The 21672-nt window shown below is 44.7% G+C and overlaps 1 protein-coding gene, 1 long non-coding RNA gene and 3 other non-coding genes across 6 annotated transcripts in view; 2 read left to right on the forward strand and 3 right to left on the reverse strand.

Annotated features, from left to right (window-relative positions):
• Positions 1–5372: 5372 nt before the first annotated feature.
• On the forward strand, positions 5373–5511 carry LOC120367824 (U4 spliceosomal RNA). The gene has a single exon (XR_005582101.1). It is a non-coding gene; the product is annotated as a U4 spliceosomal RNA (small nuclear RNA).
• A 2586-nt stretch (positions 5512–8097) lies between these two features.
• RPS3A (ribosomal protein S3A) lies at positions 8098–13740 on the reverse strand. The gene is made up of 6 exons (XM_003945147.4): positions 13632–13740; positions 12793–12896; positions 12088–12275; positions 9640–9848; positions 8458–8567; positions 8098–8266 (listed from the first exon to the last, which is right to left on the reverse strand). The coding sequence occupies exons 1-6, from the start codon at positions 13691–13693 to the stop codon at positions 8145–8147; spliced, it is 795 nt and encodes a 264-aa protein (XP_003945196.2). The 5' UTR covers positions 13694–13740; the 3' UTR covers positions 8098–8144.
• On the reverse strand, positions 8864–8928 carry LOC120367790 (small nucleolar RNA SNORD73). Its single transcript, XR_005582074.1, has one exon. It is a non-coding gene; the product is annotated as a small nucleolar RNA SNORD73 (small nucleolar RNA).
• On the reverse strand, positions 10571–10642 carry LOC120367789 (small nucleolar RNA SNORD73). The gene has a single exon (XR_005582073.1). It is a non-coding gene; the product is annotated as a small nucleolar RNA SNORD73 (small nucleolar RNA).
• Positions 13741–13742: 2 nt separating the features above from the next.
• The window catches only part of LOC141584059 (uncharacterized), a 55256-nt gene continuing 47326 nt past the window's right edge, over positions 13743–21672 (forward strand). For both annotated transcript variants that reach the window (XR_012516985.1, XR_012516984.1), the window contains exon 1: positions 13743–13985. This is a non-coding gene — a long non-coding RNA (uncharacterized LOC141584059). The remainder of the gene's footprint in view (positions 13986–21672) is intronic.

Raw genomic sequence — 21672 nt, forward strand, 5'->3', positions numbered from 1 at the left:
ATTATCACATTGGTTAAGTCACAGGGGCAGTGTCACCAAATAGCTGTAGCCACAGTTGCCATATATGATATTATCTAAGACCACTCAGACATCAAGAGCATATGATCAGTCAGATTGAACCAAGGTTGTGTTGGTCCTGATGTCTGTATACAATCAAATTTGGGTGCTGTTGTTGATGGTATCAGGCACAGCAAAACTGAGGATGGACCATTTCTAAAAGAAATTTTCTGTTTTCATAACACATTTCATAGTGGTTTGTACAAACCCGGCAGCAGGTCAGGCCACTTGATTCAGGTAGTGGTTTTGAATCAAGGGCAAAGTTTTGCCCCCCTAGGGGACATTTGGCAATGTCTGAGCCATTTTTATTTGTCACAACTAGAGGAAAGGTGCTACTGGCATCTAGTGGGTAGAGGCCAGCATTAACTGCTAAACAATGAATTATCTGGCCTAAAATATCAATAGTGCCATGGTTAAAAAACTGATCTAGGGAACAAACTGTGGATTAATTGTTTCCCTTCCAGCTAGGCATGGTGGCTCACACCTGTAATCCCAGCACTCTGGGAGGCCGAGACAGAAGGATCCCTTGAGCCAGGAGTTTTAAGACCAGCCTGGGAAATATAGTGAGACCGTATCTCTACAAAAAAAAATAAAATATTAGCCAGGCATAGTGGCACATGCCAGTAGTCCCAATTACTTAGGAGGGTGAGGTGGGAAGGTCAGTTGAGCCCAGGAGGTCAAGGCTGCAGTGAGCCGTGATAACACCATGGCACTCCAGCCTGGTCGACAGAGTGAAACCCTATCTTTACTCCTTACTGTGGTCTAAGGTGTTTTCTCCCCAGATGCCAGGATGGTTGCCTTTCCTCCACTGACACAAAATTAATACCTATAACAAAATTTTCTTCAATCTTCTTTCACCCAGACCTTTTGTCCTGATTACTACCCAGGAGACAGTGAAATGGAGATAATTCCTCTCTGGGATTCTGGGACTGTCACATTCTGTGACCCAAATACCTTAATCAGGTATGTGGAACAGGAGGAGGTGAGGATGATACAGTCAGTAACCTCTTTAATGCTCAACAATACAGTTATCTGCAGATGTTAGGGAGTGTGAAATATTCATCAAATAATCTCACTTTTGGCTCACTGCTGAGTGGCCTTGTACAAAGGTGCCCCATTGTCAGGCTGCATATAGTTTGGAAGACTAAGAATATGTGACACATTAGTTTCAAGAGCTGCAATTGTGTGGTCAAAGTCAGTTGATGAGATTGGAACAGCAACTTCGTAGCCTAAGAATGTCTCAGCAGCAGTGAGGCGCCCCCATGAGTCGCCCTAAGAGGAGATCAAAGGTCCAGTGTACTCAATCAGTTAGGAACAAGTGGGCCCATGTCCTGTGTAATATGGTTTTTTTTGTTGTTGTTGTTGTTGTTGTTTTGTTTTTTGTATTTTTTTTCCTAGACTGCTCAGCAGGAGTAATATGGTCTTATTTACCTCCAGACAAATGGGCTAACTTCAGCAGGGGTCACCAAGATTGGCATGCCTGAGAAAGAGTTCTTTACTGGGTGCCTAGTCCGCCATCATGGATGTGTTGCCATTGTGAGAACAATCCAGGTGGTGCTAACTTCATCAGCAGCTGGATTCCACTAGCTGTAATCAAGAGAACTGGCCCTTACCCATAGTCATCTACATGAGTGACCCAGATGTTCTGGTTGGCAGCTACAGTTTATTTTCATAGTTCATAGCCTTAAAAGGGATGTCTTTAGTCTACCTTTCAAGTGGCAGACCAGATGTCTAGGCCATTGGCAACAGCCCGTCAGCAAAAATAGTGTGGTGGCTCACAAATGTAATCTCAACTTTGGGAGGTTGAGGCAGGAGGATCACTTGAGTCTAGGAGTTAAAGACCAGCCTGGGCAACATAGGGAGACCCCCCCCCCACCATCTCTACAAACATTTTAAAAAGTAGGGCATGGTGACTCACACCTGTAGCCCCAACTACAGATCTACTAGTGAGAAAAAAATGGAAGTTTTTTTTTTTTGAGATGGGGGATAAATTTCATTAGGGCTTAATCAGTGATTCCCATTATAAAATCAGTTGCAACTTTTCATCTGTAAATGATGATTTGTCATGAGATTTAATGTATTTCCTGGTGTTTTTTTTTTTTTTTTTGAGACTGAGTCTCTGTCACCCAGGCTGGAGTGCAGTGGCGCAATCTCGGCTCACTGCAACCTCCGCCTCACAGGTTCAACCGATTCTCCTGCCTCAGCCTCCCAAGAGCTGGGATTACAGGTGCACACCATCACAACCGACTAATTTTTGTATTTTTAGTAGAGGCAGGATTTCACCATGTTGGCCAGGCTAGTCTTGAACTTCTGACCTCAATTAATCCACTCGCCTCAGCCTCCCAAAGTGCTGGATTAAAGGTGTGAGCCACAGTGCCTGGCCTGTATTTCATTTTTGAAGATGTCTTTTCACAGGTAACGTGTGGCGCTTAAAATGTTTGAGCACGGTATCACTGCAGTTTGCAGTGTGCACCTCAGTATGAAGTGATAAGTTTTCCACATGTGGTCTCTGTGGCAAATATTCAACTCTACAGTTGTAGTGCAAAAAGCAGCACGGCCAGGGGCCGTGCCACGTGCCTATAATTCAGCACTTTTGGAGGCTGAGGCAAGAGGATCCTTTTGAGTCCAGGAGTTAAGACCAGCCTGAGCAACATAGTGAGACCCTATCTCTAAAAATAGATTTAAGGCCGGGCGCGGTGGCTCAAGCCTGTAATCCCAGCACTTTGGGAGGCCGAGGCGGGTGGATCACAAGGTCAAGAGATCGAGACCATCCTGGTCAACATGATGAAACCCCATCTCTACTATAAATACAAAAAAATTAGCTGGGCGTGGTGGCGCATGCCTGTAATCCCAGCTACTCAGGAGGCTGAGGCAGGACAATTGCCTGAACCCAGGAGGTGGAGGTTGCAGTGAGCCAAGATTGCGCCACTGCACTCCAGCCTGGGTAACGAGAGCGAAACTCCATCTCAAAAAAAAAAAAAAAAAAAAGATTTAAAATTTTAAAAAGCAGGAACTGGACAGGCACAGTGGTTCACGCCTGTAATCCCAGCACTTTGGGAGGCCAAGGTTGGCAGATCACAAGGTCAGGAGATCAAGACCAGCCTGGCTAACATGGTGAAACCCCATCTCTACTAAAAATGCAAAAAATTAGCCAGGCATGGCGGCACATACCTGTAGTCCCAGCTACTCGGGAGGCTGAGGCAGGAGAATCACTTGAACCTGGGAGGCAGAGGTTGCAGTGAGCTGAGATCATGTCACTGCACTCCAGCCTGGGCGGCAGAGTGAGATTCCGTCTCAAAAAAAATGAATAAAAAGCAGGAACTGACAATATTTAAAGATAAATGAGTATGATTATGTTCCAATACAATTTTATTAGTGGATATTTGTATTTATTTTGAATTTCATATAATTTTCACACGTAGTAAAATATTTTTTCAAATCTATGAAAATGTAAAAACCATTCTCAGCTTGCAGACTATTCAAAAATGGAAACTGGCCAGATTTACCACAGGCAGCAATTTGCCAACTCGGCCTGGACTAAGGATTGTATCACATGGATAGTTAGGAATTATAACTGTAGCTGCTATAAGATCATAGTCAAAGAAGTCCCTGATACAGAGAACCAAAGCAAGGAAACAGAATACTGAAAACTGAAATTTAGGAAAACTTTACCCACAAAAGAGTTTTGTTTTTGTTTTTGTTTTTGAGACAGAATCTGGTTCTGTCTCAGGCTGGAGTGCAGTGGCTCGATCTTAGCTCACTGCAACCTCCTCCTCCCGAGTGCAAGTGATTCTGCCTCAGCCTCCCGAGTAGCTGGGATTACAGGTCCATGCCACCAAGCCCAGCTCATTTTTGTATTTTTAGTAGAGACAGGGTTTCTCCACATTGATCAGCTTGTCTGGAACTCCTGACCTCAACTGCTTGGCTTGGCCTCCCAAAGTGCTGGTATTACAAGCCTGAGCCACTACGCCTGTCCCACAAAAGATATTGAAAGAACAGGCTGGGCACAGTGACTCAAACCTGTAGTCCCAACACTTTGGGAGGCCAAGGCTGGTGGATTGCTTGAGCTCAGGAAATGGGAGACCAGCCTAGGCAACGTGGCAATACCCTATCTCTACAAAAAATACAAAAATTAGCCAGGAGTGGTGGCAGGCACCTGTAGTCTCACCTACTGAGGAGGCCTAGGTGGGAGGATTGCTTGAGCCTGGGAAGTGGAGGCTGCAGTGAGCCAAGCTCGTGCCACTGCACTCCAGCTGGGTGACAGAGCCAGACCCTATCTCAAAAATACCGGCTGGGAATGGTGGCTCACACCTGTAATCCCTCTGGGAGGCGGAGAGGAACAGATTACCTGAGGTCAAGAGTTCAAGACCAGCCTGGCCAACATGGTGAAGCCTTGTCTCTACTAAAAATACAAAATTAGTTGGGCATGGTGGTACACACCTGTAAACCCAGCTACTCAAGAGGGTGAGGCAGGAGAATCACTGGAACCTGGGAGGTAGAGGTTGCAGTAAGCCAAGATCACGCCACTGCACTCCAGCCTGGCAACAGAGAGAGACTCCATTTCAAAAAAGAAAAACAGCAGAGACTTCAAGGAGGTGAAGGTAAACACTGTGGCCACATAAACCAAAGTATTTCAAGCACAGTGAAGGGCAAGGGGAATGAGAAAGAGACAAGTCAGACACAAAATCACATGGGATCTTTGAATCATGTAAAGCAGACTTTCAGGGCCTGTGTAGTGGCTCACACCTGTAATCAGGAGGATCACTTGAGATCAGGAGTTCCAGACTAGCCTTGGCAATATAGAAAGACCCCATTTCTACAAGAAATATTTTTAAATTAGCCAGCCATGGTGGCATGCACCTGGAGCCCAGCTACTCAGGAGGCTGAGGCAGGAGGATCGCTTGAGCTCAGGAATGCAAAGCTGCAGTAAGCTGTGATTACATCACTGCACTCCATTCTGGGCAACAGAAAGAGATCCTGTTCACAAAAAATAAAAGAATTCCACAAGAGAGGACTTAGGGAGACAAGGTAGGCAGTAACAATCAAGTAGTAATGGTGGCTTGTTTCAAATAGTGAAAGGTGGTAATAACTGATTAGACTCCAGATATATGTAGTTTGAAACAACTGTGAATAGTCAAGAATGACCACAGAGGATTTTGGCCTAGGCAACCAAAAGGGTGGGTACAATTGAGATACCATTTTAGAACATTGTATGTTAAATGCCTGACATCCAAGTGGGGATATCAAGTAAGCACTTAGACAAACCTGGATCTCCCAAAGAAAAGTATAGGCTAGAAATATAAAAATCTCCATTAAGCTTTGTGCAGTGGCAGTATTGTAGCCGATGAGGTTTATCTGAGGCATGATTATTGTTAATTGAAAACTTTTCCAAATACCCCACTGTGATGACTTGCAGTATAGTCGGCATTGGCAATTTTTGAGTCTCTACAGAGACTGAAAAAAAAAATCTCCATTAAAATCAAGAACGTAGGGAGAGTATAGAAATGTCTAAGGACCAAGCCCTAGGGCCTTCTAAAACTGATTAAAAGTTTAAGAAATTAGCTAGTAAAGGAGTAGCCAGTGACGTACAAGGAAAAGCTTTGAGTTGAGGTTCTGGAAGACAGTTAAAATCAGGAAGAAATCAATTTTCAACAGTCAATAATAGGATGAGGTGACAACAAGCAAAATCACTAATAGAGGTCAAGTAAAAGACTGAAAATTGGCCGGGCGCGGTGGCTCAAGCCTGTAATCCCAGCACTTTGGGAGGCCAAGGCGGGTGGATCACGAGGTCAAGAGATCGAGACCATCCTGGTCAACATGGTGAAACCCTGTCTCTACTAAAAATACAAAAAATTAGCTGGGCATGGTGGCGCGTGCCTGTAATCCCAGCTACTCGGGAGGCTGAGGCAGGAGAATTGCCTGAACCCAGGAGGCGGAGGCTGCGGTGAGCCAAGATCACGCCATTGCACTCCAGCCTGGGTAACAAGAGCAAAACTCTGTCTCAAAAAAAAACAAACAAAAAAAAGACAGAATAGACCACCAGACTTAGCAACAAAATCGCTGCTAATCTTGACAATGAAGTTTCTTGGAGTGGTGTGGGGGAAAAGGCTAACTGCAGCAAGTTCAACAAAAATAAAAACTAAAAAATGTGGCTGGGCACCACAGCTCACACCTATACTCCTGGCACTTTGGGAGTCTCAGGCAGGAGGATCCCTTAAGGCTAGGAATTTGGGACCGGTCTGGACATAACACCCAAGAAGCTACAAAGAACTTAAAAACAGCCAGGCGTGGTGGCTCACGCCTGTAATCCAAGCACTTTGGAGGCCAAGACAGGCGGATCACCTGAGGTTGGGAGTTTAAGACCAGCCTGAGCAACATGGTGAAACCCTGTCTTAAAAAAAAAAAAAAAAAAAAAAAATTAAAAACTAGCAGGGTGGGCTGGGCACAGTGGCTCACACCTGTAATCTCAGCAATTTGGGAGGCTGAGGCAGGAGGATCACTTGAGGGCAGGAATTCAAGACGAGCCCGGCCGACATGGCAAAACCCCAACTCCACTAAAAAATGCAAAAATTAGGCAGGCCTGGTGGTGGGCACTTATAATCCTAGCTACTGGGGAGGCTGAGACACAAGCCAAAATCACACTTTCACTCCAGCCTGGATGACAGAGCAAGGCTAGTGAGGCTGTCTTTAAAGAATGGTGTGGTGGCACAGACCTGTGTTCTAGTTACTCAGGCCTGGGAGGGAGGATGGCTTGAGCCCAGGAGTATGAGGTTACAGTGATCTATGACCACACCATATATAAAGATACAAATATATTCAAAAATATACTCTTTTGAGTTTGTTGCCCAGGCTGGAGTGCCATGGCACGTCAGCTCATGGCAACCTCCACCTCCTGGGTTCAAGCGTTTTTCCTGCCTCAGCCTTCTGAATAGCTGGGATTATAGGCATGCGCCACGCCTCATAACATTATTTTTAGTAGAGATGGGGCTTCTCCATGTTGGTCAGGTTGGTCTCAAACTCCCAACCTCAGGTGATCTGCCTGCCTCAGCGACCCAAAGTCCTGGGATTACAGGTATGAGCCATCATATCTGGCAATAATTTTTAGACCATCTCACTTTGTAGCCCCGGCTGGAATGCAGTGGTGCAATCTCCACCTCCCATGTTTAAGTGATTCACACGCATCAGCCTCCCAAGAAACTGGGATTACAGGTGCCTACCACCACACCTAATTTTAATTTTTTTAGTAGAGATGGGGTTTCACTATGTTGCCCAGGTTGGTCCAGAACTTCTGACCTCAGGCAATCTACCCACCTCAGCCTCCCAAAGTGCTGGGATTAGCAATGTAAGCCACTGTGCCTGGCCTCTAAAATATAATTTATGTGTAAAAAAGTGTTAAAAATTCAAAAAAATTAAATGATACAGCTATATGAAAAATTCCTTTGAGCTTTGCCATAAACGGGCTGAGTAAGGTGCTCTGGAAGGGTGTACTAGTGTTTGTATGGTGATGGGAAGGACAGTGAAAAGGAATTGATAAAGGTGTGAATTGCTGGAGCCACGAGGCTGATTAGGCAAAAAAAAAAAAAAAAAGGCTGTCTTATGTCTTAGGACAATCCATCCAGAGGTATGACAGAAGGCAGTAATGATTAACAGATGCGTAGGCGGCAGAGTACAAGTAGTGAAAATTTCTTTTCTCATCTGCTTTACAACTTTTTTAGTGACTATAGGAAGCACGGTTATCAGCTAAGCAAATGAGAAAACTGAAGGCTTAAAGAGGCAGAAACTGAATGATCCAGTGACTGGAAGGGGATAGCACTAAATGCCCACTGGTTAACAGCTTCTCTGCCCCATTTATTTCAGCTTCACGGTAAAGGTGCATAGTAGTAAGTTTATATCCAGTTTGTCTGTTCACTTTATGTCTAGCGAGAATCAGAAGATAGTAAACTCCATACAACAGGTCAGGAAAGTTTACCAGCTATCAAATTTACTATCTTATTCACCAAGCGGCCAGATTATTTTTTTAAAAAAGAATGTTCAGAAGCAAACCATCACAAATAACTTTTTATTTGCCACTACTGTAAGTCTGAACTTTAAACAGATTCTTGGACTGGTGGTTCATATCCATCAGCTCGTTCAACTTTAGCACCTGTCTCATCTCCAGCGGCTTTTCCAGAACTACTGCCTTCACCATGAAGCTCCATGAGTTTTCCCACTAAAAGGCAAAAAAAAAAAAAAAAAAACCCTGTTAGTGATAGTGTATCTTGAAACAATGGTCACCACTACTATGCATACTATGCAAGCATGACATAAGAAAAAGAAGGCCATGAAATGGCCCCAACTCCTCTTCCCCCACCCAGAAACAATGTATTTGGCCCCACGAGAATCATGTGATTCCTCACTTACATTCAAACTTGGGCTTCTTCAGCATTTTTACTTTTCTAACGAAGACATCATGGAGAGGATAAATAGATTGGCAAGCCTTTTCTATGTCTTTTCCAATGCTGTCTGGAATCCTGCAAACCAGTAACAGTGAATTTTTTTTCACCAAGTCCTAGTTCTCAGATAATAAGGGGATAAGCCATTTCCTTTAAAAGTAGGGAAGCCCTGTAATAAACCTACACATGTAACACCTACCTCATTTAACCTGCATAAATCCTCCTATAAGATAAGCTATTATCTTCCTTTCACACCGAAAGGACAGATGATCTGAATTGCACAGCTAGCTAGTGGCAAAGTTATATGAGTCTTCTGAGTCCAAGCCTTATACTTTTTCCATTACACCTTCTTATTTAACTGTATATTGCACGGGAACATCAGAAAACATAAGTTATCACTGGCCATCATATGGGACCGAAACTTTTTTCATCACTTATTCCCATGCATTATTAATCATGAAAGGTTTTATCTATCTTTGTGTGTGTCCATATGTTTGTGTATGTGTGTGTGTATCTATATGTATGTTTTCTGGTTTTGAGACAGGGTCTCCCTATACTGCCCAGGCTGGCTCAAACAATCCTCCTACCACAGCCTCCTGAGTATCTGGGACTCCAGGCACGTCCCACTGCACTCAGCTTATTCAGTGTATTTCCCAAGTCGGCAAAAACATTTCCTGCCCTTCAACTCTACTGTGAGACAGCTTCATTAAAAAAAAAAATTTTTTTTTAACTATCGCATTTACAGAGTACTAGCAGCTCACCTTAAGTCAGGAGTTCAAGTCCAGCCTGGCCAACATGGTGAAACCCCATCTCTACTAAAAATTTAAAAAAACTAGCTGGGAATAGTGGCAGGCCTCTGTATTCTCAGCTACTTAGGAGGCTGAGGCTTGAGAACTGCTTGTACCAGGGAAATGCTGGTTGAGCCGAGACTGCACCACTGCACTCCAGTCTGGGCAACAGAGCGAGACCAACTCAAATAATAATGATATTTATTGAGTACTTAACACTCTTTCACTTAAAGGGACATAGCTAGAATGATTCCCAGACAAGATTTCAACAGACCTTTACCTTGTCTCATATACTTTCCCTCATCTGAGGAATAATCTCGTACTCAAGGTTGTGTTGTGTGAGGAAGGAAAGAAACACTTACAATTTATTGACCACTTCTTTCAAGTCATTTGTCTGCACCTCTCGGGTCATGATTTCCATCATCTTCTTCCGGATTTGGCGGACCTGTTGGTGCTGAGCATAAGAGGTCTTCCGTATCTGATTGTTGCGTTTTTTAGTAAAACCAACACAGAACAGACGAAGCAAGTAACCATCGGTAGTCTTGACATCAACATGAGCTTCAATCATTGTCTAGAGGAAAAAAGATACTGTCATATGTAACAGATTTTATGTTACCCATTTATCCCTCAATTTCTAATTTTGAAAAGCTGGACTGTCGAACGCTCATTATTAAATATATGAAGTATCCTAATTATAAATAACATCTCTAGCTTACAGAATTAACTTCCTTGAACTTACCAATAATTACCACCAAATTCTTACCCAATTAAATAACCAAGTCGTCTCAACTGCCCTTTCTCCTTTCTACTCCCATCATTACTACCCACGATCTCAACTGGACCCAAACCCACATCCACTGCATATACACATACCCCTTTCAACAGCTCATCCCCATCAAGTATAAAACTACACAAGAGAAAAATAGGTTCTGAGAGGATCCATGGTGTTTTATGATATGAACATCTACAGTGATGTCATTTTTCAAAAAACTGTTGTGAATAACTCTAAATGCACACTGTGAAAGATTCCTTTATGTTCCAAACCAAAGCCATGCTGATTAAATACCCAATTTCACAGTTAAAATGTAATTAAAAACCCCTAATTAATAGTCACATTATTGCCTAAATTGAAAAAGCAAAAACCATATAGGGTAGTGATGAAAACTAATTTCCCTTGTTTGCATTTTGTAAATTTTATACCTTAGTATGGGGGGGGGGGGAACCTCATCAATACAATTTACAGCCAAGGGACCTTAAAGTATTCCCAGAAATTTAACCATAAAGCCTTAGGGGAATATCACGATAAATCTAACGGTATAATCAGTATGCATCATTTGGGACCAAAACATTTTGTCATCATTCATTCCCATATACAAAATATTCCAACTACACCAGGCACCATGGCTCACACCTCTCACTTTGAGAGGCTGAGGTAGGCGGATCACTTGAAGTCAGGAGTTGAAGACCACCTTACCAAGAAGGTGAAACCCCATCTCTACCAAAAATATAAAGCTTAGCCAGGTGTGGTGGCAGGTGCCTGTAATCCCAGTTACTCAGGAGGCTGAACCCAGGAGGGGGAGGTTACAGTGAGCAGAGATGGCACCACTTCACTCCAGCTTGAGCAATAAAGTGAGACTCAGTCTCCCCAAAACAAAACACTCCCACAAAATATTCCAACTGGATGGTTAGCCAGACACATCTGAAATTTTCATTCCATCCTCACAATTCAATAAAATGATACTCTTATCTACACTTTATAGATAAACCGAGGCTTAGAAAACAAGTTACTTGGCAACGCGTGGTGGATCATGCCTGTAATCCCAGCACTTTGGGAGGGCAAAGCGAGTGGATCATGAGGTCAGGAATTCAAGAACATCTTGGTCAACATAGTGAAACCCCATCTCTACTAAATATATAAAAATTAGTAGAGCATGGTGGTGTATGCCTATAATCCCAGCTACTCGGGAGGCTGAGGCAGGAGAATCACTTGAACCCAGGAGGCAGAGGTTGCAGTGAGCCAGATCTCACCACTGCACTCCAGTTTGGCAACAGAGCTGGACGCCATCTCCCCAAAAAAAGAAAACAAGTTACTTTCCAAAGAGAACACAATAGAGAAATAGAGCAAAGATTTTAACCTCACACCACAGGCTCTGCCACAATTATGCTCTATTGCCAGTTAATCCAAATCCACTTAATTCTGAGGTCCAAAAATATCCTGAAGACAGGCAAAACAACCCACCTGCACCTCGATATTCCTCAAAAAACCACTAATCTATGCAAGAAAATCTGACTATTACGATATACAACTATTAAATCTTAGATTTAGCAGGGTGCGGTGGCTCATGCCTGTAATCCCACACTTTGGGAGGCCGAGGCAGGTGGATCACCTGAGGTCAGGAGTTCGAGACCAGCCTGGCCAACATGGCGAAACCCCATCTCACTAAATATACAAAAATTAATTGGTGGTGGTGGTGTGCACCTGTAATCCCAACTACTTGGGAGGCTGAGGCAGGGGAATTGCTTGAACCTGGGAAGCGAAGGTCACAGTGAGCAGAGATCGTGCCACTGCACTCCAGTCTGGGCAACAGAGCAAGACTGTCTCAACAAACAAAACAGCTCAGATTTAAACATTAAGTAAAATATGGTGTGGCAACCCCAGAGTCAGCACTCAACAATGGCAAGAAAACAAACATTTTAAATGAACTCTAAACCTCAATACAGGATATGCTCCATCCGGTCATCAAACCATGTTATCCTTGGTCAAACACTCATAGCACTACATACACACTCCAAGGAACTTTGGGTCTCACCTGCCATTTTTTGACCATGGAACACATTTTGTCACGGGTAAGATCCATGCCATGGAAGTTAGTCAGGCAGTTTTTGCCCTGAACATCTTCAGTAATGAGCTTGAATTTCCTAAATGCAACTTCATCATTCTGCAAATCAGCAAGACTAACTTCAAATACTCGGCCCTTGAGGCCATCCGATGCAATTTCTACAAAAGAAAAACCAAGTGTCTTAACATTTAGGAACCATATAAACACAGTCAAGCCTCTAAACTGAGGGTAGATTTTTTTTTTTTTTTTAAAGACGGTGTTTCACCATGTTGGTCAGGCTGGTCTTGAACTCCCGACCTCAGGTGATCCGCCTGCCTTGGCCTCCAAAGTGCTTGGATTACAGGCGTGAGCCACCACGCCCGGCCAGAAATTAAGTTAATGGTAAATTATTATGAAGAACTTAACCTTTGTTATCGAATTTATCCAGACACCAATAACTTATCGACAGTACTTATAAGTCCAGACCTACCTATGCACATTTTCTTAATTCAAAAAGCACCTTCTTGCCTCTACAATTGCTGTACTCAAAACAAGCACCACAGGTGCCAAGGTTGCAACCAATAGATGACATTTCCTTAAAGTCTCTCACCACAGGACCAACAATAGACCAATAGGCCCGCTACAATACACAAACGCCAATTTAAGGAAAATACAAACCAAGAATAAGATACTTACTGGTTCCTTGGGTCCTGGTGACTAGCGTCTTTCCAATATTTCTTATGTTGAACATAGCGGGCGCTTTCACATCATACCAATCTTTCTTAGAAAATGGATCAACCCTGGATTTTAAGAAAATGCTTAAGTTTCATAGCCGATTATTCGGTTTATTCTATGCTTTCTTCATTCTAATACCACTGTTAATATTATTTCCCATCAATATTCTTAAAAGCTAGCCGCCAATTTGATACTGGAGTAGTTTGTGAGACGCACATACATAAATCTAGCTCTCCCTACTGTGTTTCACTGCATGCATTAGACTTTGAAAACTTATGCCCACTTCCCACCCTCATTGGTCCTTCAACTACACAAGCACGAGTAACATGCAATCTCATTACTGTTGGTCCGTAATGGCATGTACTGGTAACTAAGACCTTGCATGGCCTCAAAGCTTAGTGGGAGCTCGCAGTTTCCACTGGGACCAAGCAGAGGCGGGACGGACAGGTCCTGAATGGCTAGAAGGGTGCTTTCCTGAACTCCTGTTCTCGCAGTGCCATCAAACACCCGGGGAATTGAAGCAGCCGCGAGCCCACAAAACTAACATTCCAGCCGAGTCGCGGCGGCAAGCCAGCTAAAATGCCACGGGCGCAAGGATCAGAGGGCCTGGGAAAGACAGCCGACCTGCCGCTACTCAGCACGGAGACCTACCAGGCCGCGTTCCAGGGTTCACCAACCCGCCATGGCCCACACAATCCGACTGAAATCCTCGCCATCCGGCCTATGCCGCTATCTAGGACCAGCCCACCGATTCCAGCAGACCCCCAAAAAGCAGGAGTGCCACAACAGTAGCCACTTACACTTTCTTCTTGGCTCCCTTTTTGCCGCCTTTCGTAAGGCGCTTGTTCTTGCCAACCGCCATGGTGCTGCTCAGAGGGCCAAAAGGGCGGAAGTGGAAGTCGCGCGAGAACTTAGGCGTACGGGGCGGGGCACGCCGTCTATGTAACCTTTGCCCTCTTCTTCTTCCGGCCTCAAGAATACTGCGACAATAGAGAGCGCCACTGCTCCTACTGTGGTTGCGATACCGCCATCGTGTGCTGGGAGGTCGCGCGGCATGCCGAGGGCTCACTGGAAGCTGTACCGTGTGAAGGCGTCTGTGGCCTGAGGTGCAGGCGTCTGGTTACCTGTGGTTTCTGTGGCTGTGACGTCAGGAAGTAAGTTTCAGTAGAACTAGACGCCCACTCAACATCCTTCAAAGCTGAACTCACCGTCTAACCCCCACATTTGCTGCTTCTCCAGAGCATTGGCTTTGGGGTCAGTCAGTGGATCTGATTCAAATGCCGGTTTCAACAGGGCTTTGCTTGTTTCCTCTTACATAAAAAGGGGGTGATAAAACAGTCGGCTTCTTGAGGTTTCCTAGGGTTAAATGAGTATCACTCCAGAGACCCTAGCAACGTTCTGCTTGTTAATGTGGGTGCTGGTTTATGTCAGGTGTTGTTGCTTTGTGAACATTCCAACAAGCTCTACGCTTATTTGTGTCCCTTTCTATATGTCTGTTAAACATGGATTAAACAGGTTTTTTTAAAGTGGAGTGCGACCAAACTCGGTGGCTCACACCCAGCACTTTGAGAAGCTAAGGCAGGAGAATCAGTTGAAGCCAGGAATTGGAGAATAGCCTGAGCCACCCAGCCAGACCCCGTCTCTACAAGAAAATTTTAAAATTAGCAGGGCGTTGGCCAAGTGCGGTGGCTTACAACTGTAATTCCAGCAGTTTGGGAGGCTGAGGCGGGCAGATGGCCTGAACTCAGGGGTTCGAGACCAACCTGGCCAACATGGTGAAATCCCGTCTCTACCGAAAATACAAAAATTTAGTTAGGCGTGGTGGCGGGCGCCTATAGGCCCAGCTACTCGGGAGGCTGAGGCACGAGTTCTGAGCCCGGGAAGCGGAGGTTGCAGTGAGCCTGGATTACACCACTGCACTCCAGCCTCGGCAACAAGAACGAAACTCTGTCTAAAAAAACAGAACAGCCGGGTGCCGTGGCTCACGCCTGTAATCCCAGCACTTTGGGAGGCCGAGGCAGGCAGATCACCTGGGGTCAGGAGTTTGAGACCAGCTTGGCCAACATGGTGAAACCCTGTCTCTACTAAAAATACAAAAATTAGCCGGGCATGTTGGCAGGCACCTGTAATCCAAGCTACTCAGGAGGCTGAGGCAAGAGAATCACTTGAACCCAGGAGGCCGAGGTTGCAGAGAGCCAAGATGGCACCATTGCCCTCCAGCCTGGGCAACAAAAGCAAAACTCCATCTCAAAAAAAAAAAAAAAAAAAAAAAGAAGTGAAATCTCCAAATTGTTCCATTTTTGCAACTAATCCAACCTACCCTCCCCCCGACACACAATCCTTTTTTAACTGTAGGGGTTAACAGAACGTGGCTGGCTAGCTGAAGCGTGCAGCCCTCAGAAAGCATCTGGCCCATAAAGTCTTGGTACTCAGCCAGGGGTGTGTTGAGTTCCCTTCTCTAACTTCCTCTCTGGCAGAAAACCCTGTGACCAAGCCAGAAATCAACCCTCACTCACAAGGCCCCCAGCAAGCTTTTAAACGTACAGTCCCTTCCAGTCCTACTAGCTTCCATCCCCTATCTCATACTACACCCACTCCCTAAAACAACCTCCCTAAACCTCTACAGAGACCTGAAATCTTTTAATAATTCCATAAATCTCACTTGCCTGGAGAATAAATTCAAAGTCTTAGTTTCATAATAGTATGAATGTACTTAACACTACTGAACAGTACACTTAGAAGGGTTTAAGGTGGCCCTGTCAGGTGCCTCAGGCCTGTAGTTCAGGCATTTGGAAGGCTGAGGCAGAGGATGACTTGAGGCTAGGAGTTGGACTCCAGCCTGGACAGCATAGTGAGACCCCATCTCTTTTTTAAAATTTTGTTAAAATTTAAATTTGTGGTGGCTCACATCTGTAATTCCAGCACTGTAGGAGGCCAAGGCAGGAGGATTGCTTGAACTCAGGAGTTTGATACCAGTCTGGGCAACATTGCAAGACCTCATCTCAACTAAAAATTGAAAATAAAAGCCTGGCATTATGCCAAATGCCTGTAGTCCCAGCTACTCAGAAGGCTGAGGTGGGAGGATCCCCGGCACATTGGGAGGCCAAGGCAGATGGGTCACTTGAGGCCAGGAATTCAAGACCAGCCTGGACAACATAGTGAAATGCCATTTCTGTGAAACATAAAAAAATTAGCTGGGCGTGGTGGTGCGCACCTGTAGTCCCAGCTGCTCGGGAGGCTGAGGCACCAAAATCACTTGAACCTGGGAGGTAGAGGCTTCGGTGAACCAAAATCACGCCATTGCACTCCAGCCTGGGCGACAGAGTGAGCCTCTGTCTCAAAAGAAAAAAAAAAAAATGTTATAGGTCCCCCAGTCTGCCTACTCCAGAATAAAAACCAAACTTACCTTCTTCCTGGTCTGGTTCCTCTTTCTGCCCAAGAGTGAAAGCCACAGGGAGAGGCCTTAGTGAAGTCAGCTGCATCTAATTTATTTCAGCAGCACCAACTCCTAAGGATTTGTCAGAGGCATACATTTCAATCCTAAACTTTGTTTTGTAGTAAAAGCTTTAAAAAAAGTCTATTAATATTTTCCTGGCCCTGTTACATTAAATGGTGCAATCAGCAGTTTTAATTTCATTGTGTTGATTAAAAGATCGGGGCTGTGAAGTGAGTTTTTTGGGTCTCAACCATCTTTTAATACTTTCAGATAGAATAAAATGGAACAGGCTAGGTACAGTGGTTCATGCCTATAATCCCAGCACTTTGGGAGGCTGAGATGGGTTAATGCTTTGAGCTCAGGAGTTGGAGACCAGCCTGGGCAACATGAGAAAACCTTGTCTCTACAAAAAATAAAAAATTAGGTGTGGTGGTGACTTGTGGTCCCAGCTACTTAGGAGGCTAGATGGGAGGATCTTGAGCCCAAGAGTTTGAGGCAGCAGTGAGCCATGATGGCACCACTGAGTGAGACCCTGTCTCAGAAAAAAAAAGAATAAAATGGAACAGAAAAATGTCAGAATACATCAAACCTAGTAAGGTGTCAATATTGTTTCATTGGCTGGCCGGGTACAGTGGCTCACACCTGTAATCCCAGCACTTTGGGAGGCTCAGGCAGGCGGATCACCTGAGGTTGGGAGTTCGAAACCATCCTGACCAACATGGAGAAATGCTGTCTCCACTAAAAATACAAAATTAGCCAGGCATGGTGGGCACATGCCTGTAATCCCAGCTACTCAGGAGGCTGAGGCAGGAGAATTGCTTGAACCTGGGAGGGGGAGGTTGTGGTGAGATGAGATCTCACCATTGCACTCCAGCCTGGGCAACAAGAGGGAAATTTTGTCTCAAACAACAGCAACAAAAATATTGTTTCATTGGCTGGGTGCTGTAGCTCATGCCTGTAATCCAGCACTTTGGGAAGCCGAGGGGGTGGATCATCTGAGGTCAGAAGTTCAAGACCAGCCTGACCAACATGGTGAAACCTGGTCTCTACTAAAAATGTTAAAATTAGCCGGGTGTGGTGGCCAGTGCCTGTAATCTCAGCTACTCAGGATGCTGAGGCAGGAGATTCCTTGAACCAGGGAGGCAGAGGTTACAGTGAGCTGATCAAGATCATGCCACTGCACTCTAGCCTCAGCAACAAAAGCAAAACTTTGTCTCAAAAAGTGTATATACATGTGTGTGTGTATATATGCATATATACATATGGTTTCATTAATTTTCTTTTCATCTGTGACTAATCTGTTAAATCCACCCAATGAGTCCAGCACAATGGCTCATGCCTGCAATCTCATAACTTTGGGAGGCCAAGGCAGGCAGACCACCTGAGGTCAGAAGTTCAAGACCAGACTGGCCAACATGGTGAAACCCTGTCTTTACTAAAAATACAAAAATTAGGTAGGCATGGTGGTATGCATCTGTAATCCCAGCAACTCAGGAGGCTGAGGCAGGAGAATCACTTGAACCTGGGAGGCGGAGGTTGCAGTGAGCTGAGACTGTACCACTGCACTCCAACCTGAGTGAAAAGAGTGAAGCTCCATCTCAAAATTAAATAAATATATAAATAAATATATAAATCCACCCAGTGATTTTTAAATTTTGATTACTATATTTTATTTCTAGAAATTCCATTTTTTTTTTTAATTTTGAGACGGAGTTTCGCTCTTTTTGCCCAAGCCAGAGTGCAGTGGCACAATCTTGGCTCCTGCTCCCTCTACCTCCTGGGTTCAAGTTATTCTCGTGCCTCAGCCTCCCAAGTAGCTGGAACTATAGGTACCCGCCACGACACCCAGATAATTTTTTTTTTTTTGGAGAAACGGGATTTCACCATGTTGGCCAGGCTGGTCTTGTACTCCTGACCTCATGCGATCCACCCACCTTGGCCTCCCAAACTGCTGGGATTACAGGCATGAACCACTGTACCCGGCCTTTTAAATTTTTTTAATTTTTGTATTTTTAGTAGACACAGGGTTTCACCATGTTGGTTAGGCTTGTCTCAAACTCCTGATCTCATGATCCGCCTGCCTTGGCCTCCCAAAGTGCTCCTAGCTTTTTTTTTTTCTTTTTTTTTTTTGAGATGGAGTTTCGCTCTTGTTACCCAGGCTGGAGTGCAATGGTGCGATCTCGGCTCACCACAACCTCCACCTCCTGGATTCAGGCAATTCTCCTGCCTCAGCCTCCTGAGTAGCTGGGATTACAGGCACGCGCCACCATGCCCAGCTAATTTTTTGTATTTTTAGTAGAGGCAGGGTTTCACCACGTTGACCAGGATGGTCTCGATCTGTTGACCTCGTAATCCACCCACCTCGGCTTCCAAAAGTGCTGGGATTACAGGCGTGAGCCACCATGGCCGGCTTTTTTTTTTTTTTTAATCACAAATTTTTGTTCAGGATTTTTTTTTTTTTTTTTTGTGATGGAGTGTTGCTTTGTTGTCACCCAGGGAGTGCAGTGGCGCAATCTTGGCTCACTGCAACCTCTGTCTCCTGAGTTGAAGTGATTCTCCTGCCTCAGCCTCCCAAGTAGCTGGGATTACAGGTGTGAGCCACTGTGCCCAGCCCCTTTTTTTTTTTTTTTTTTTTTGAGACAAGTTCTTTTTTTTTTTTTTAATTAAATATTTAAATTATTTTTAAAAAACAAATTTTTTTCTTTTTTTTGAGACGGGGTTTCACCATATTGGTCAGACTGGTCTTGAACCCTTACCTCAGGTGATCCACCCACCTCAGCCTCCCAAAGTGCTGGGATTACAGGCGTGAGCCACCTTGCCCAGCCAAGCCAAGTTCTTACTCTGTTGCCCAGGCTGGAATGTAGTGACATGATGTTGGCTCACTGCAGCCTGGACCTCCTTAGCACTTTGAGAGGCCGAGTTGGGAGGATTGCTTGAGTCCAAGAGTTTGAGATTGGCCTAGGCAACATATTGAGACCCCATCTCTACAAAAAATAGATTAGCCAGGTGTGATGACACCTACCTGTAGTCCTAGCCAGCCAAGAGACAGAGGCAAGAGGATTTCTTCTTCTTTTTTTTTTTTTTTGAGACAGAGTTTCGATCTTGTTGCCCAGGCTGGAGTACAACGGCACAATCTCAGCTCACTGCAGCCTCCACCTCCTGGGTTGAGGTAATTCTAAGGTAGGAGGATTTCTTGAGCCCAGGAGATCAAGGCTACAGTGAGCCATGACTGTATCACTGCACTCCAGCCTGGGCCATAGAGGAAGACCCTGTCTCTTAAACAAATAAAATAAAATAAAAATAAAAAGATAAATCCAGTAAGTAAATTGTTTTTTTTTTTCTTTTCTTTCTCTTCTTTTCTTTTCCTTTTTTTTTTTTTTTTCTGAGCTGGAGTTTAACTCAGTCGCCCAGGCTGGAGTGCAGTGGTGCCATCTCAGCTCACTGCAACCTCTACCTCCTGGATTCAAGCGATTCTCCTGCCTTAGCCTCTCAAGTAGTTGGGATTACAGGCGCCCACTACCATGCCTGGCTAATTTTTTGTATTTTAAGTAGGCAGGGTTTCACCATGTTGGCCAGGCTGATCTCAAACTCCTGACCTGAGGTGATCCACTTGCCTCAGCCTCCCAAAGTACTGGGATTACAGGCATGAGCCACCGCGCCTGGCTCTAAGTACATTTTTTTTTACTATCACTGTCTGATAGTTCCCGTATCCAAACTCTCCACCAGTCTGTTTCTTCTTTTCTTTTCTTGTAGAGACAAGTCTCATTATATTGTCCAGGCTGGTCTCGAATTTCTGGCCTCATGTCATCCTCCTCCCTCACCCACCCAGAGTGCTGGGATTATAGGCGTGAGGCACTGCACTCAGTTCTATTGTCTATTTTTTGTGCTAGTTCTCCCTCATGAAGTCTAGTTTCCTAGTTACCTTTTTTTTTTTTTTTTTTTTTGAGACAGAATCTCACTCTGTCACCCAGGCTGCAGTGTGCAGCGGTGTGATCTTGGCTCACTGCAACCGCTGTCTCCCAAGTTTAAGTGATTCTCCTGCCTCAGCCTCCTGAGTAGCTGGGACTACAGGCACGCACCATCACACTGGCTTATTTTTTTATTTTTAGTAGAAACAGGGTTTTACCATGTTGGCCAGGCTGATCTTGAACTCTTGGCTTCAAGTGATCTGCCCTTCTCAGCCTCCCAAAGTGCTGGGATTATAGGCGTGAGCCACTGCACCTGGGCTTGGTTTCCTAGTTGTCTTTCTGCACTGGTTATTGCATTTGAAGACTTATTTGTGGGACTAATTGGATGACTAGAATGAAGATACACTCTTCCAGAAAGAATACGCATAACCCTCTGTCAGACTCCCACAGACTTTAAACCAAATTTGTGGCTTTAGAATTCCTGGACAACCCAGGAGGTTCAAATCCAGCTATAATATCTTGTGGAAGCTGACCTACTCTGGATTCAACTATTCCTTTGAGAGTGTAGCCCTGTGAGGTCAGTTTAGTGAAAGGAGGGTCTTCTGTTAGACACCTCATCTTCTGTGGATGTAGGATTTGAATTACATGCGCCACCACACCCAGCTAATTTTGTATTTTTAGTAGAGACTGGGTTTCTCCATGTTGGTCAGGCTGGTCTCAAACTCCCAACCTCAGGTGATCCGCCCACCTCTGCCTCCCAATGTGCTGGCATTACAGGCATGAGGCACCATACCCAGCACAAGCAATCTTTTTAAGCCAGCCTTTCGAGTAGCTGGCTACAGTTGTGCACCACCATGCCCACCTAATTTTTATTTATTTTTAATTTTTTTATAGATATGGGATCTCACTATGTTGCTGGTCTTAAATTCCTGGGCTCAAGCAATCCTCCTGCCTCAGCTTCCCAAAGTGCTGGGATTACAGGCATGAGCCACCATGCCCAGCCTCTCTTCTGTATTGAGCAGATCATTTCTTGCTAAAAATTATAGCTTTTTTTTTTTTCCACCCGTTACCCAGGCTGGAGTGCAATGGCGCGATCTCAGCTCACCGCAACCTCCGCCTCCTGGGTCCAGGCAATTCTCCTGCCTCAGCCTCCTGAGTAGCAGGGATTACAGGCACGCGCCACCATGCCCAGCTAATTTTTTGTATTTTTAGCAGAGACTGGGTTTCACCATGTTGACCAGGATAATCTCGATCTTTTGACCTCGTGATCTACCCACCTTGGCCTCCCAAAGTGTTGGGATTACAGGCTTGAGCCACCGCGCCCAGCCCAAAATTATAGCATTTTTACTTTTATTTTATTTTTTTTAACTATTAAATCTTTAAAAATTATGATCAATTTTTTTTTTTTTTTTTTTTAAATAAAGACAGGGTTTCACCATGTTGGTCAGGCTGGTTTTGAACTCTTGACCTCAGGTGATCTACCCGCCTTGGCCTCCA

This window comes from Saimiri boliviensis, chromosome 3 (assembly GCF_048565385.1).
Source record: "Saimiri boliviensis isolate mSaiBol1 chromosome 3, mSaiBol1.pri, whole genome shotgun sequence".
Taxonomy (NCBI): domain Eukaryota; kingdom Metazoa; phylum Chordata; class Mammalia; order Primates; family Cebidae; genus Saimiri; species Saimiri boliviensis.